We start from the raw sequence: 15,985 nt of genomic DNA on the forward strand, positions 1-15,985 counted from the left end.
GCTAATTTTGCAACTGATTTGATATATGGTTTCCAAGAAAGATTGGAAGTAAGAGTTAATCCTAGAAGATGAAGAGTAGGTGACTCATCGAGTACATCACTGTTCATAAATATAGGAAGTTCTAAATTATTGCGATAACGATTGGCTGAAAAAAATTGAGTTTTATCTGAATTAAAGTTCACCAGCCACTGTGAGCCCCAGGCTGTAGTAGAAGTGAGATCCTTTTCAAGCTCAAATGCCCCCTCCAAGCAATCAGAGGGTGTTGGTTTCTTATCACGACAAGAATAAATGGTATCATCAGCAAACAATGCCATCTTAGATGTGAGAATATCTGGAAGATCGTTAATGTAAGTTAAAAAGAGTGTAGGGCCAAGGATAGAACCTTGAGGAATCCCTGAAGTTACAGAATAAGAAAAAGAGTGTTGTCCATGGAGGACAACTTTTATGCTACGATTGGAAAGGAAGGATTCAATGATCTTAAAGATGTTGCCCGATACACCATAAGAAGAAAGCTTATGGAGAAGACCAGCATGCCAAACTTTATCAAAAGCTTTTGAAATATCAAGAGCGATGGCCTTAACCTCTCCACCTTCATCTAATGCAAGATAAAACCTGTCAGTTATTACTGTTAGCAAATCAGCTGTAGAACGAGAAGATCGAAATCCATATTGATGGTCAGAAAGTAAGTGATTAGATTCAAGATGATAAATTAGGTGTTTGTTAATTAAAGATTCAAAAACCTTGCTTATGATAGGAAGAAGACTTATGGGACGGTAGTTAGACGAATCAGATCGCTCTCCAGAATTTTTGAAGATAGGGATAACAGATGCCGCTTTCCAGCAGGCTGGAAAACAAGACTCTGATAAGCACTTGTTGAATAGTTTTGAGAGTATAGACGACAGCTCCGGAGAACACTTCTGCAAGACAATAACAGGTATGTTGTCCGGGCCACAAGCTGTAGAAGAGTCTAGGCAGGAAATCATTTTAGATACAGATGCTGGAGTGATATGAATGTCAAGCAATGGATCAACCTGTTTGTTGGCAATATCGGGTAGAACGCAACTCGTGGAATCAAGAGATGATATTGATGAAAAGTTTTTAGCAAACAATTCAGCTTTGTCTTTAGGTGAGTCTAAACCATGCAAGAGAGGTGGAATTATAGATTTGCCCTTATTATTGATATTATTAAAGATTCTCCAGAAGTTGCGAGAGCCTAATTTTTGAGATGAGATACGAGATTTCATGACCTGAGAATAGCGGGTTTTGGCGTTAGACAAAACCTTTTTACAATTGTTTCTAGCAGTAATAAACAGACGTCTGTTTTCTGGAGAATTGTTTTGCTGATGAATATGGAAGTAACGGTTTCGATTGGCTGTCGCAGCAGCACAGTGTGAGGAAAACCATGGAGGAGAGTGGGGCTTGACCTGGAATCGTTGAGAGGGAATAAAAGATTCCATGCCAGTCTGAATCCACGAAGTTATGTAAGAAGCACATTTGTCGACAGGAAGACGAAAGATTTCTACCCAAGGGCCATCACGAAGAAAATCACGGAAAGAATTCCAGTTAGCTTTACTGTAGTTGTAAGAGGTTCGATAATAGGGGGATTCAGGTGATGAAGAAGAATGAGATATTAGTTTTAAAGAGATCAAACTGTGATCAGAAGAACCTAAGGGTGAATGGGGAGAAACTGAGCACTGACTAGGATCAGAAACAAGACATAAGTGGAGTAGTGAAGGTAGATGATTCGGGTTGTCAGGAAAGCGAGTTCAAAAGTTGACTATTTGAGTTAGGGATTGAGAAAGGCAAAAGTTGTGGGCTTTAATGCCTGCCAAATCACTGACACTAGAGCCAAGCCATTCAGAGTGGTGAGCATTAAAGTCACCAACAACAACTATATTAGCTGATGGATAAAGAGAGAGGGCTTGGTCAATATGATCAGAAATAACGTCAAAAAGTGTGCAGTCTTGAGATGAAGGAGAGTGATATAGAACAAAGAGAAAGGCGATAGAGTGAAGTGGTGCTAAACGAAAGCACATAAAAGAATAGTCTGTGGATTCGAACCTAGTTTCATGACAAATGGGTGAATACTTACGAATGTAAATGCCCAGGCCAAGCATGTGACTATTGGAGTCTTTACGAATTAGAGGAAGATAACCATCAACACTAAGATCACAAGATGAGACAGCCGAACTCAAATTAGTCTCACAAAGAGCAAGTAGGTCTGGTGAACTTTGCAAGAGATAAGACTCAACAGAAGAAAAGTTACTTCGAAGACCACGAATATTTGTGAATGATAGGTTTAGAGAACTTGGTGATGATGATGGTTTTTTGTGTTTTATAGTTTTTAGTACTTTATTCATTTTTAAATTAGATTGAAGAACTTGACTCAAAGCATAGATAGTACTCAGAACACCGTTTAATAGCCCAAGTAATTGCCTCATTACCACTAATTAAGCCAAAGCCATAACAAAGGGCTCCAAATGTGGGCTCCACAATGCACACCAAAAGTACAAACAGGGACACCATCCATGCGCAACATGGCACTGTTAATACTTTGATATTTTTCAGCTGTTGATGGAATCAGCCTCTCTGAGAGCTACCACAGAGTTCGGGAAACCTGACTACCAGCCGGCCTCAGAACCATAAAACTGAGTTTTAGAGCTGTACCCTAATTAGGAGATAATAGAATGAGTTGCCTAGTCATAAAAACAGAGACACAAGCAAAACCCATGCATTGAGTCAAGAAGATCTAGCATTCAACATCCTAAACTGGAAACAATGTATTAAAAATACATCTGCGCCAGCCTAATAGATGAAGAAGGGGTGCGAAGCTGGTCAACAGATAGAATCTGTTTACCCCTTAAGTAAATTAATGTATATTTAAATGTATATATACATATGTATATATATATATATATATATATATATATATACATATATAAGTATATATATACATACATATATACGTATATATATATATATATATATGTATGCATGTATATATATATATGTATCCTTTTTTTTTTCTTTTTTTTTTTCTGTTAACTCACCTCCTCAAGGCTGTGAAGGCCACTACAGACAAGGAGGCTACTTATTTGTGGTATAACCCTCTCTCAACTCTATAACTCAGAAACACGAACCTTGGCGAACAAGGCCGCTGCGCGGAGAAACAAGTTGAGTGCGGTACTACCAGGAGCGTGGTGGGAATCAAACTCGGAACCTCTCGCTCATGAAGCGAGCGCTCTACCACTACACCACTAACGCATCTATATATAAATATATGTATATATGTAAATATATTTCTATCTATATATAAATATATGTATATATGTAAATATATTTATATGTATATATTTAGAACTCCTTGCAATCCTGGAGAATACTCACTTGGTAAATCACAAATATGTTTAATGTGTGACCCAGGTTCATATTGCACAACTACGACTTCTTTACCTGTAAAATGCCAGCGTGGATATTATTCTTATGGCCGTCAAGTAAATTGTACAAAGTGTGAAGCTGGGTATCAATGTTCTGACCCAACTGGTATGTTCCTTCAGCCATACGTTTTATTTATTAAAAATAAAATACATATAAGTATATATTTATGCATTTGAAAGCCTGATATAAGTATATATTTAGTATGTGAAAGCCTAATATAAGTATATATTTATGCATTTAAAAGCCTGAAATAATTTTTTTGTGATTTTAACTTTATTAATCATACCTTAAATGTCAAATAAAATGTAAAAAAAGAATTAATGCAAAAAAATACAACTAAGATAAAATATTTAAATTAAACACTCAGTTGACTGAATATATTACTTCCTGTTATTATTTATTATTTTAAAATTATTTGTCATTTTATTTTTATCATTTTTTAGTATTGTTATTTTATTCAATAGTTTTGTTTAATGGAGTAAAGATTTTTCAACAAATTTAATAGTGCAGTTTATGAAGTTTTTTTTTGGCACTGCAAAGATTACATAATTTTGCTCACAGCGAAAATCGCTCCATTCTTTAAAAGCTTTTCATTTAAAAGATTAGCTCTCATTTTTCATTTAAATTCTCATCTTTTCATTTAAAAAATTAACTCTTTTAAATTCAAATAATATTATTCAAATAATTGAATAAATAAATAAAAAAATGAATAAATAAATGTCATAAAAGCAACTGTTGCTGACAATTGTTTCTCTGATTTATTTATGATATGATATAAAACATTAGAGTGTAGCTAACAAAATACAGTATAGCTAACAAAATTAGTGATGTAAATTTTCTGGTAAAATTTGATTCAAAATTTACCTGTAAAATTTACTGGTAAAATTTACCGGTAAATTTTAAATTTAAAGAGGGTAAATTTTCCTTAAAATAAAAACAAATTAAAATAAAAATAAATGGAAAAAGTTTCAAAGTTTACCAGGATGTAAATTTTCAAAATTTTCCAGTAAATTTACCAGAAAATATTCCTGTAAATTTTCCGGTAAATTTAACCTTCGCAACACTAAACAAATTACGGTATAGCTAACAAAATACAGTATAGCTAACAAAATACAGTATAGCTAACAAAATACAGCATAGCTAACAAAATACAGTATAGCTAACAAAATACAGTAAATAAAGTAACAAAACTTACTAAAACTTAATCAATTATCATAATCATTTGACAATATTGACCACCTGACTAATGCTGACCACCTGTACAAGCACTACCAGTGTGGACTGCTTGCGTTGCCCTCCAGGTCTGTTTAAGATAGGAGTTTCACTGCTTGTGCACTGATAAAATCTTGTGGTAGCCAATATATATATGTATGTATGTATGTATGTATGTATGTATTTACTAAATATATATATATCTACCATGTATATATATATATATATATATATATACATACATACATACATACATACATACATACATACATACATACATACATACATACATACATACATACATACATATGGCGGTTGTTTTAAATTTAGATCCAATTATTTGTCCTGTGGGAACCTACTCAGAGAGAGGTGCAACAGTTTGCTTGAGGTGTGATATGGGGTATAGATGTGTAGCCGGCTCAACAAGTGCAACTCCTCTGGATGGTAAGTGTTTTATATAGTGTTATAAGTTTATATAAGTTATATACATATTGGTTATGTGATAAACTATTCCCATTGTTTTCTTTGAATGTATTTTTTTTTGGAGTGGGATTATGTTTCAAAAAAAATGGTTTTGTTCACATTTTTCAGTGTTTTTATTCGAATTGTTTTAAAAATATTAAACCATTAATAAGGATAATATTTCAGAAGAGGTTTTTATCATTGCAGTTTTTTAAGCATAACTTAGTTTATATGTATGCCAATAAAATGTGTAGAGTGGGTTTTTTAATCAGGGGTTGGCTATTTGCTATTAGCAAATTTTTTTCAAGCATATTTAAAATATGGTTTTTTTTTAGGTGTCTGTCCTCCTGGTGGTTATTGTGACGGTGAGCTATTTAATCCATGTCCTTCAGGAACTTACAACCCGAGCAACGGGTCTAGAGATTACTCTGTTTGTCAAAATTGCCCATCTGGTTTTTATTGTACAGGTCCTGGTGTTATTGATTATACATTGTTTCCCTGTATTGAAGGATATTATTGCCCTGAAGCTACTCGTTATCAAATTGAGTTTCCTTGTCCATCTGGAACCTACAATCCATTAAAAAATCAGACATCAGATTCAGCTTGCATAATTTGCCCTCAAGGTTACTATTGCCCTCAAAATACAGGAAATTTAGTTGGGAAAAAGTGCCCTGCTGGATATTACTGCCCCATAGGTACAGGTGCAGGAAAATCGTACGCATGTCCTATAGGAACATATTCAAGTACACTTGGACTCCAAAACGCAACTCAATGTATTGATTGTCCAATAGGGCACTATTGTCCAGATGGTAGTAAACAAGAACCTACTGTAAGTCCTATTCCTTGTCCTCCAGGAACATACAATATGGATATGAAAACAGGTCATAAGTTAAACTGCAAACCTTGCGATGCAGGCAGAGCATGTCCCCTTCCTGGATTAAGTTCATCTATTAATTCATGCAATATTGGGTTCTACTGCCCACCAGGAACAATTGTTGGAAATCAGTTTCCCTGTCCTCCAGGTACATACACTAATGAGACTAACTTAAAATGGCCTGAAGAATGTCTTCCTTGTCCTGCATCATTTTCATGTACCTGGGCTACAGGTTTTCCAGATAAACCATGGCAAGTTTGTCGTCAAGGTCATTATTGCCCACAAGGTATATTTTTAGTAATTTTATTTTTATTTAATTTTATTTTTATTAAATTTTATTTATTTGTTACTACTAGTCTTATTTTAAAGTTAATACAGTTTTAAACAAAGTCTTGTAATAAAAATATTTAAGTTAATGAATTTAAATATGGCTGTTATAAACCAAATTATTACTTTAGAATTGTAATACTTTTTGCTGTACATGTTTTACATGCAGTAAAAGTTATTGTTTATACTGTAAGTTCTATAAGTTTTATTTAATGTTTCAAAAATCTGTTCTGTTTATTAATTTATCATTATCATTATAAATATTAATTTATTTTTAATTTTTCTCCTTTTTTTTTTTTTTTTTTCTTTTTTGTTGATTATATAAGCCACAAGCTAATAGTGATAAATTGTTAAACAATTTTTTTTTTTTTTAGTTATTTAATTTGATTTTTAAAAATTTAATTAATAACTTTTTTATTTGATTTTTTTTCTAATTGCAAAATAAATTTATAAAAAGAGTTTTATACAAGAAAATTAAAAAAATTAAAACGTAAGTTTTTCATTTTATATTATAATATAAACAAAAAGGGACGCAAAAAAGGAAGATGAAACTATTATTGTATTAAGTATTTCAATTTAGCAATTATAAAGATTTTGGTATTTAGTTCAATAAATAAATAGTTCGAGTGAGATTTTAATATAAGGAGTAAGGTTTTATTTAGGAAATGATTTTTTAATTTAGGTAGAACTTAAAAAGTTTTTAATCAAAGAAGCAAGTTTTTGTTCTATGAATGTAGTTTTTAATTGACAAGTAGATAGAGAAAAATGGAATCAAATTAGTATTTAGTTTTTAGCTTAGTTACAAAGTTAATTTGACTTGAACCACAAAAATTATCATTAATGTATTCATTTTTTGCCTGTAGGTACTCCATCTCCAACAAAATATGCATGCCCTCCTGGAACATTTTCTAACAGCTCATCGCTTTATGATGTTAGTCAGTGCACAGATTGCCCAGTTAGTTACTACTGTCTTGGTGGTGAAGCATCAACAACAGGATTGTGTCCGCCAGGCTATTATTGTCCACTCAAAACTATGTTTGCAGAACAATATCCCTGCCCTAATGGAACATTTAATGAAGCTTATGGTAAAATGAATGCTTCAGATTGTCAAGTTTGCCCTCAAGGTTTCTTTTGTGAAAAAGGTACAGTGATTCCTAACCAATGTCCATTAGGTACATACATGCCCTATGGTTATAATCAACCAAGCGCTTCAATTATTGGCACTCCAGCTGGTTACCAAATGGATTGTTTAGTTTGCGATGCTGGATATTTTTGTCTTAATGCTACTATTACACCTAAAAAATGTGGGGTTGGCAAATATTCTAAGTTGGGACAGTCGGTTTGCCAGGTTATATTTTATTTTTGTTACTTTTCTAATTAATCCAGTCTGATGTTTTGTGACTATTAAAATGTCTGATAGAAAGATTAAATGATATCTATTAGATGAAATATTTTTTTTATAACCATAAAATCATTTTTTAGGATTGCCCAAATGGTTATTATTGTGATAACGAAGCTACTAGTGAGTCAGATATGCTTGCAAACAAGAAATGCCCAGCTGGCCGATTTTGCTCTGTTGGTCTCACAAAAATGGATGATGCTCAAGATTGTGCTGAGGGTTATTATTGTGTAGAAGGTTTTTAATTTTAATTTTTTTTCTTCTAATTTTTAAGATATTCTTAATTTTAACTAATAAAGCAATTTATTACTTTAACTAACTAATGACTTAGTGTATTAAATATTATAATAATTTATAGTAAAATTACTTTTTATTGTTCCTACTTAGCTACTCCAAGAGAAGTTCCTTGCCCTGTTGGCACATACAACAAAAATAAGTCTGGCACCTCTTTGATGTCTTGTTTACCATGTGAACCTGGCTTTTACTGTGAGGAAAAAACAACAAGTCTTTCTAAGGTATGTGAACCAGGTTACTATTGTCCCACAAATATAACAGATGGTATCTCTAATAACTTAATTGGTTCTTATGGGTCAAAACAAGTACCGTGCCCTGCAGGAACTTATACTAATGTTGAACAAACAAAAGATATTTTTGGTTGCTTAAACTGCAATGCTGGATTTTATTGTTTAGAGGGTACTGCTAATCCAATAGTTTGCCCAAGGGGTTACTTTTGCCCTCCAAAATCTGTATCTCCTACACCATGTCCATTAGGAACTTATGGAAATCAAACAAATTTACAACACCAAAACAACTGTACTTTATGTACACCTGGATGGTATGTTTTTTTATTTTTTTATTTTACTTTTTGATGATCCTGATCTTGAAGATAATTACAAAGACAATGATTATGATGATAATCAGATATTGAATATCATTATCATTATCTTCATAAAGCATGATATTGATCATGATGATGATTATGTTGGTGATAATGATCATGATAATAATGGTGATTATAATTGTGATCATCATAATAATGATGACCATTATGATGGTCATAATTATTATAATTATGATCATCATCATTATGATCATGGTTATCATCATTATAATCATGATTATCATTAGTCATGATAAACATCATTATGATTATTATCATGATGGTAAAATTCAACAAGTATTTATGCAATTCTTAGGTACTGTGATGGACAAGGTTTACCAACTCCTCGTGCACCATGTGATCCAGGTTATATTTGTATCTTAGGTGCATCTACTAGTACACCAACTGATGGAGTTACTGGAAGCCTGTGTCCTGCAGGTGGATTTTGTACATCAGGTCAGTTTAAAAGTGAACCCTGTCCACCAAGAACATACTCAAACACTGAAGGCGCAACTAATAATCAAGATTGTAGATTATGTGACCCTGGATATTATTGTGAAAAAGCAAGTGGAGCATCACCTGAAGGTCCTTGTAATCCAGGATACTATTGTTCAAGTGGGGCCATTTCACCAAATGAGACTGAGACAGATCCTGGTCATTATTCTCCTAGCGGTTCTTCAGATCAGAGACCTTGTGATGTAGGTACCTATCAGCCATATAAAAGTCAATCAAATTGTTTTCCTTGTCTAGCTGGGTACTATTGTGATGAAACAAGAATGAACGTTACAAAACCATGTAATCCTGGTTATTACTGTCCAGTGGGAAGTGAGGTGCCCCAATTTTGTCCTTCTGGAACTTACAACAATTTTACTCGTAGGAAAGAGTTAAAAGACTGTTTACCTTGTCCACCTGGGATGTATTGCAATGCAGCTTCTAGTCTTCCCACAGGTAAAATTTTGCTATAATAAATTTTTTTTTTTAATTAATTATAATTATCTGACATTTTTTTTGTTTTTAGGGTTTTGCAAAGCAGGATTTTTCTGTATACAATCTGCTGAGTTTGCAACACCTATTCAAGGAGTAAGCTGGGGGCGTTTATGTAGAGCTGGATTTTACTGCCCTGATGCAACTACTGAAGAAAAACCATGTCCTGAAGGAACATATAGGTTCTTTAGTTTTGATAAAAGTTTGGCATTATAATTTTTTTTAGTTTTTTTTTTTTTAATGTTTTTGTTATAAAAACTTAGATCTGTGGTTGGTGGTAAATCTGAATCCGATTGCAGTTTATGTGATGATGGAAAATTTTGTAAAGGTTTGAACAACACAGAACCTACAGGAGAGTGTAGTCCTGGATATTGGTGTAAATTGGGCAATAAATCACCCACACCCAGTGAGTCATTTAATGGTGGACTTTGTCCGGCAGGAAAATATTGTAGTGGACAAACATCTGTGCCTGAAAATTGTGGAAATGGTATGGTTTTTTTTAAATATCTTAAACATAAACTTTATTTTCCTTCTAAAGCTGTAAATCATCAAATGCTATTATTATCATTATTTAGTTTCGACTTTTTATTCAAAGTCACAATTAAAATGCTTCATTATAAATGTAATCAAAAATTTTATTATTTTATTTTTTAATATTTTAGTTTTCAATTCACCCAAAGTTAAGGGGTACTACAGTCAAGGAGAATTTTTTTTTTTCTAAATGACTCTAACTTTGAATATTTAAATTGGAAATTTTGAAAAGTTCCTTTAGGAAAAAAGCTGCAGCACAAAAAAGTTGAACATGGTTGAACTACCAGGTACCTCAGGAGGATCAAACAATTATGCTGCAATTAGTCTTTTTGCAATTAAGCAATTAATTTGCAATTAATTTGCAATTAGTCCATTAGTCTTCTTCCTATCATAAGCAAGGTTTTTGAATCTTTAATTAACAAACACTTAATTTCTTATCTTGAATCTAATAACTTACTTTCTGACCATCAATATGGATTTCGATTTTCTTGTTCTACACCTGATTTGCTAACAGTAATAATTGATAGGTTTTATCATGCATTAGATAATGGTGGAGAGGTTAAGGCCATCGCTCTTGACATTTCAAAAGCTTTGATAAAGTTTTGCATGCTGGTCTTCTCCATAAGCTTTCTTCTTATGGTGTATCTGGCAACATCTTTAAGATCATTGAATCCTTCCTTTCCAATCGTAGTATAAAAGTTGTTCTCGATGGACTGCACTCTTCTTCTTATTCTGTAACTTCAGGGGTTCCTTAAGGTTCTATCCTTGGTCCTATACTCTTTTTAATTTATATTAATGATCTTTCAGATATTCTCACATCTAAGGTGGCATTGTTTGCTGATGATACTACCATTTATTCTTGTCAAGATAAGAAACCAACTCTCTCTGATTGATTGGAGGGGGCATTTGAACTTGAAAAGGATCTCACTACTGCTACAGCATGGGGCTCACAGTGGCTGGTGAACTTCAATACAGATAAAACTCAGTTTTTTTCAGCCAATTGTTATTGCAATAATTTAGATCTTCCTATATTTATGAACGGTGATGTACTCGATGAGTCATCTACTCTTCATCTTCTAGGATTAACTCTTACTTCCAATCTTTCTTGGAAACCATATATCAAATCTGTTGCAAAATTAGCATCTGCTAAGGTTGCATCTCTTTATCGAGCTCGACACTTTCTTACTTCGGATTCTATTCTCTATCTCTATAAATTTCAAATCTGACCTTGTATGGAATACTGTTACCATATCTGGGGCAGATCTTCTAATGATGCCTTTTCTCTTTTAGACGAGGTGCAAAAACGCATTGTAATAGTTGTACATGCTCTTGCAGCCAACCTCCAACCATTATCACATCGTCGTAATGTTGCTTCTCTTTCTCTTTTCTACAAATACTATAATGAGCACTGCTCTAAAAAGCTAGTGTCTCTTGTGCCATTCTACTAAAATTCATTCTTGTGTTACTCGTCATTCAATTAAGTGTCATCCATTTTCTGTGATTGTTCCTAAGTGCTCCAAAAATGCTTATTTGTCTAGTTTTTTTCCTTGAACATTAGCTCTTTGGAGTTCGCTTCCTTCATCTTGCTTTCCTGATTCATGAAATTTGCAATCATTTAAGTCGTTTGTCAATCGTTATCTTGCTCTACAATCTTCATCTCTTCCAGTAACTTCCAACTTTGATTAGTGGTTGCTAGCAGCCTTGTTGGAAGCAAAGATGTTTAAAAAAAAAAAATTGTAATATTTTACATTAATTTCATTTTATTGTTAATGTAAATGTACAATTGAAAAGTTTGTTGAATATTTATTTAAAAAAATTGGAATAATTTATAACTTTATTTAACATATTATTGTTATTTATATATTATTATATGTATTTCCTACAAAATGTTTTAAAGAATTAACAAATTTAAAAATGATTATTTTACTGAAGGGAAATTTTTATTCATATATTTTTGTTTGTAATTGCTTGTAATGTGTGTGTAATTGTTTTGTTTGTAATTGCTTTTTATGTGTGTGTGCGTGTGTGTGTGTGTGTTTGTGTATTGTATGTGAATTGCTTCTTTAAGGTTGTTCTAATGCTTTCAACATGAGAGTTGTCCTCTTATTTTCTGAATCAAAAACATAAGTATCAAGATTCAGGTCATGTTGATCCGCCACCGGTAACATAATTAAGTAAACACCTGCCACACACCCTGCTGTCTTGAAGTACTTGCCTTTTAAGGCAAAAGCTAAGAGAAACTAATGCTTAGCTAAATTTTAAAATATACTCTTTAGGTTCTTAGTTGAGTAAATGCTACAGATAGTGAGTCAATAAGTATTACCAACTTAAGCAGATTGTAACTTTCTAGTGTTTTGTAAAAGGCTTAAAAGAGATAAGCAGAAAAGCCAATATCATGACTTTTGGTCTATTAAATAGTTTGACTCTAATAACACCTATACCATAAAAGTTGAGACATACTTTAAACTTCAATAGAAACTTGATTAAAAAAACACGATTAAAAATATGACATGATTAATCAAACATGATTAAAATAAGATTTTCGGTATGTACATAGAATAAAATATACAGAATGCAAAAATCAAAAGTAATTTTCTCTATAAAAGACTCCATATCTTCAAATTTGGTCAAGTCTGGTATTGGTACCTTGTACCAGCTTTTGTACAGCATTTAGGTCAAGCCTACTAGCACAATAGCTAATCCGATGCTCAAGACTTGGTATATTATTTGTAGACCATTCATCTTTGTACACATCTTGTTTAAGCATTGTCTAAAAATCCCCTATAGCACGAGCTTCTGGCACATTTTCTGAATTGTCTTTGTTTTAAATAAATGGTACCTTCTGGGTTTTCAGCTAATTTGTTTACAAATTGGCACAGTGAGATATTGCCAAAATGGGCCAGAAGATGTACTTAGTGTCTTGATAATATTTATTAATAAAATGTTGCCAGTATTTTTATAAACAATCTTTTAAATAGATCTTTTGGTTTATTGCTTGGGCAGAAAGAAGAATGTAAATTGATGTTACCCCTTGTGTGGAGCATGCTATCCATACAAGTAATTTTTTTCAAATTTTGTGATGTCATAATACTTAACAATGTCTGGTGTCAAATATTGATCATTTGAATAGTATGTATTATTACCAGTCATGTGCTATTTGACAAAGTAAAGTAAGACTCATTGTCAATAGTAAATTCGTGGTCACACTATTTTAAAAAAATCTTTTCTGAGAACAAATATCATTATTGCTGTAAGAAATTGTTACAATTAGGTATTTTGAAATGCTAAGCCCCATTATTCTCCAATAACTAAATGTTGTATTTTATCTCTGAGGTTAGGCTTCAATAAGTCTCTAAAGTTTGATCTTATCAGGGGCTATTCTAGGAAAAAAATTTGGGCAGCGGTACCCCCACCCCCCTTCAAAAATATTGCTGAATATCGCTGTTTTTTCGCGAAAAAACAATATTTGCCGTAAAAAACATAAAAATAAAAAAGCTCCTCATTTTTTAATTTGGGCAGTGGTCAAATTGGTGTCCAAATATGGTCGGTGCTGTCGAAAACAGTCTAGAATAGCCCCTGCTTATCTTCCAAAGATAAGCCAGAATTGTTTGCATGAAACTTTTCCTCTGGTTTATCTCCTGAGTCAAATGATCACACTCTTGTGAAATCTCAGAAATATCATCTATGTTAATGATTTTCTTTATTTTATCTTTAAATGCTTCTATTTGCTGATGATCAACCATATACTTCAATCTTGATGTTGTTACTTTTTGATTGCTTAAAATAGGCAGTTTATTTATATCTTTGCAGTTTTTACGCTTTGCAGTAGCTGGTGGTTTTTAACCCAAACCAAATTAGCCAAATTAACCAAATTAAACCATATTAAATTTAAATTAAACCAAATTATTGTTTACTGCTAAATATTGCCTAATTATTAAATGGTATTCCTATATTATTAAATGGCTCTTGCTCTTTGGCAAAATGATGTTGTAAATGTAGTTGTTATAGCAACCTGTTATAGCAACCAAGTTTAAGTCTTTGTTGCATTGTTGTAAATTTTTTTTTTTTTTACAAATACCACCATGGTTGTTGCTTAAATGAGCTACCAAACAATCAAATCTTTGATATTCAAGGTTATTTGAATTTAACTGCCCATCATTTTACTGTTAGCTATATTCCAAAATATTAAATATCAAACGATTATCAAATCATGGACCAATTATTTCAAGTTAGTTAACTCAATAATTATATAATCATTAATATTTTTATTTTTATTATTGTTATTATTACTGATTAATTTTCAACTAATATTATTAATGTTGTTATTCTTATTGTTATTATTATCATTTTTATTTTTTGTCAAATATTTTTTCTCTTTGATATTGACAACTAATTCAAAGATCAAATGTTTCAAGTATTATATAGTAGTTGTATTAAAACCTTTTCATAATTATAGAATCTTTTTTGTGTTGAATAATTAATTTGATTTAACACAGGTATATTGAACTTTAAATTTGACTTATTGGTAAAAACGCGGGTAAAGTGAACTGTTTTTGTAAACTATCAAATTTTTACATTTTGAAATAGTTTTGGTTTGAAGCACTTTATTATATTAGGTAACAAGAAATATAGAATTAAACTATGAAGTACTAAAAATTCATTTTAATTTTCATTATAATATCACATTTTATATTACTTTATTTTATAAAGATATTCATATTTTATTCGTTTTGAAGTAGATTGCTCTATTAAAAATTCAATGGGTTTTATAATATTAACAAAGATTGTTCATAAACCATTTTGCTTCTCATTTTTCCAAATAATAGTGGTAAATAGAACTTGTTTTTATTTTATTTTTGTCCTATTTATTCAGACTGAAAGTTACAGAGAAATGTATTCACATATAATACTCTTTTTTTTCATAATGCTGCTTCTGCAATAATCAAAATTATCAGCATCTTCTTTCACTGAAGCTTTTTTCATGTCATCTGTAACTAAGTTATGCGTCTCACTGTATTTTTTACTTTTATCTTATTTTGTGAACCATGCAAATGCCTAATCATCTGCATATTTATGCTTTACACGCTTAACCATAATCATCAAACTTCATTGTCCATGGGGGCATATGTTTTCACAGAATACTTTGTCCATCTAGTTTTTTGATTAAAAATCCAAAAACAGTTTTGTTTATTTTTGATGGCCTTATGAGCCATATTACTTTTAAAAACTAATAATGTAAAGCAATGGAGAATGATATTACTATTTTATACTTGCTAACACAGTTTTGCCTCTTTTTTTTAAAATGTTGTTTGTCTCCCCAAGACTTAGGGGGAAACTCTATGTGAGTGCGACTTTAAATCTGTGTGGTGAATTTCTTTCTAAATAGTATCAAGATTGAAGGTCATAAATCTATATAGTTCTTTGTTTAACGTTAGAAGATACTTTCAAAAGGTTCAAAAATAAATAAATGAAAGATTTTATATTTAAAATAAAAACAAAAAAGTTCACACAAAAAGCTGTTATAACAGAAAAAACCAACCCAAACTAGCTGGTAACATTGTTGTTTACTTCACTTGTTACTTCACTTTGACCTTGTTGTAATGTGGCAAAACTAAAACTACTAAATAATATGTATACTAAAACTAAGCCTAAAAAAAAGTAAAATTTAAGTTTTAAACTCAATAATTTTTTTTGCTTTAGTTTAGGGTAAACTACCCAATTAATAGCTTATTTTTTGTCAAGACATCAATTTTCAACACATTGAAAATTGATGTCTTAGTTTTTACCTTGAGTATTTTGTTTCATACTGTAACTAACACATTTAGTGTTTAAAAGTATCAAAGCTGCAAATTATTTTTTTAACTAAAATATTTTAAAA

At 31.6% G+C, this 15,985-nt stretch overlaps 1 protein-coding gene across 1 annotated transcript in view; it reads left to right on the forward strand.

Annotated features, from left to right (window-relative positions):
• LOC100213567 (uncharacterized) overlaps positions 1-15,985 on the forward strand; it is a 120,204-nt gene that overhangs the window by 33,836 nt on the left and 70,383 nt on the right. The window contains exons 11-19 of the mRNA XM_065787917.1: positions 3,359-3,543; positions 4,981-5,094; positions 5,448-6,272; positions 7,177-7,661; positions 7,796-7,949; positions 8,100-8,547; positions 8,909-9,540; positions 9,611-9,758; positions 9,840-10,063. Coding sequence (XP_065643989.1) covers positions 3,359-3,543; positions 4,981-5,094; positions 5,448-6,272; positions 7,177-7,661; positions 7,796-7,949; positions 8,100-8,547; positions 8,909-9,540; positions 9,611-9,758; positions 9,840-10,063 — 3,215 coding nt within the window. The remainder of the gene's footprint in view (positions 1-3,358; positions 3,544-4,980; positions 5,095-5,447; positions 6,273-7,176; positions 7,662-7,795; positions 7,950-8,099; positions 8,548-8,908; positions 9,541-9,610; positions 9,759-9,839; positions 10,064-15,985) is intronic.

This window comes from Hydra vulgaris, chromosome 01, assembly GCF_038396675.1.
Source record: "Hydra vulgaris chromosome 01, alternate assembly HydraT2T_AEP".
In the NCBI taxonomy this organism is placed as follows: domain Eukaryota; kingdom Metazoa; phylum Cnidaria; class Hydrozoa; order Anthoathecata; family Hydridae; genus Hydra; species Hydra vulgaris.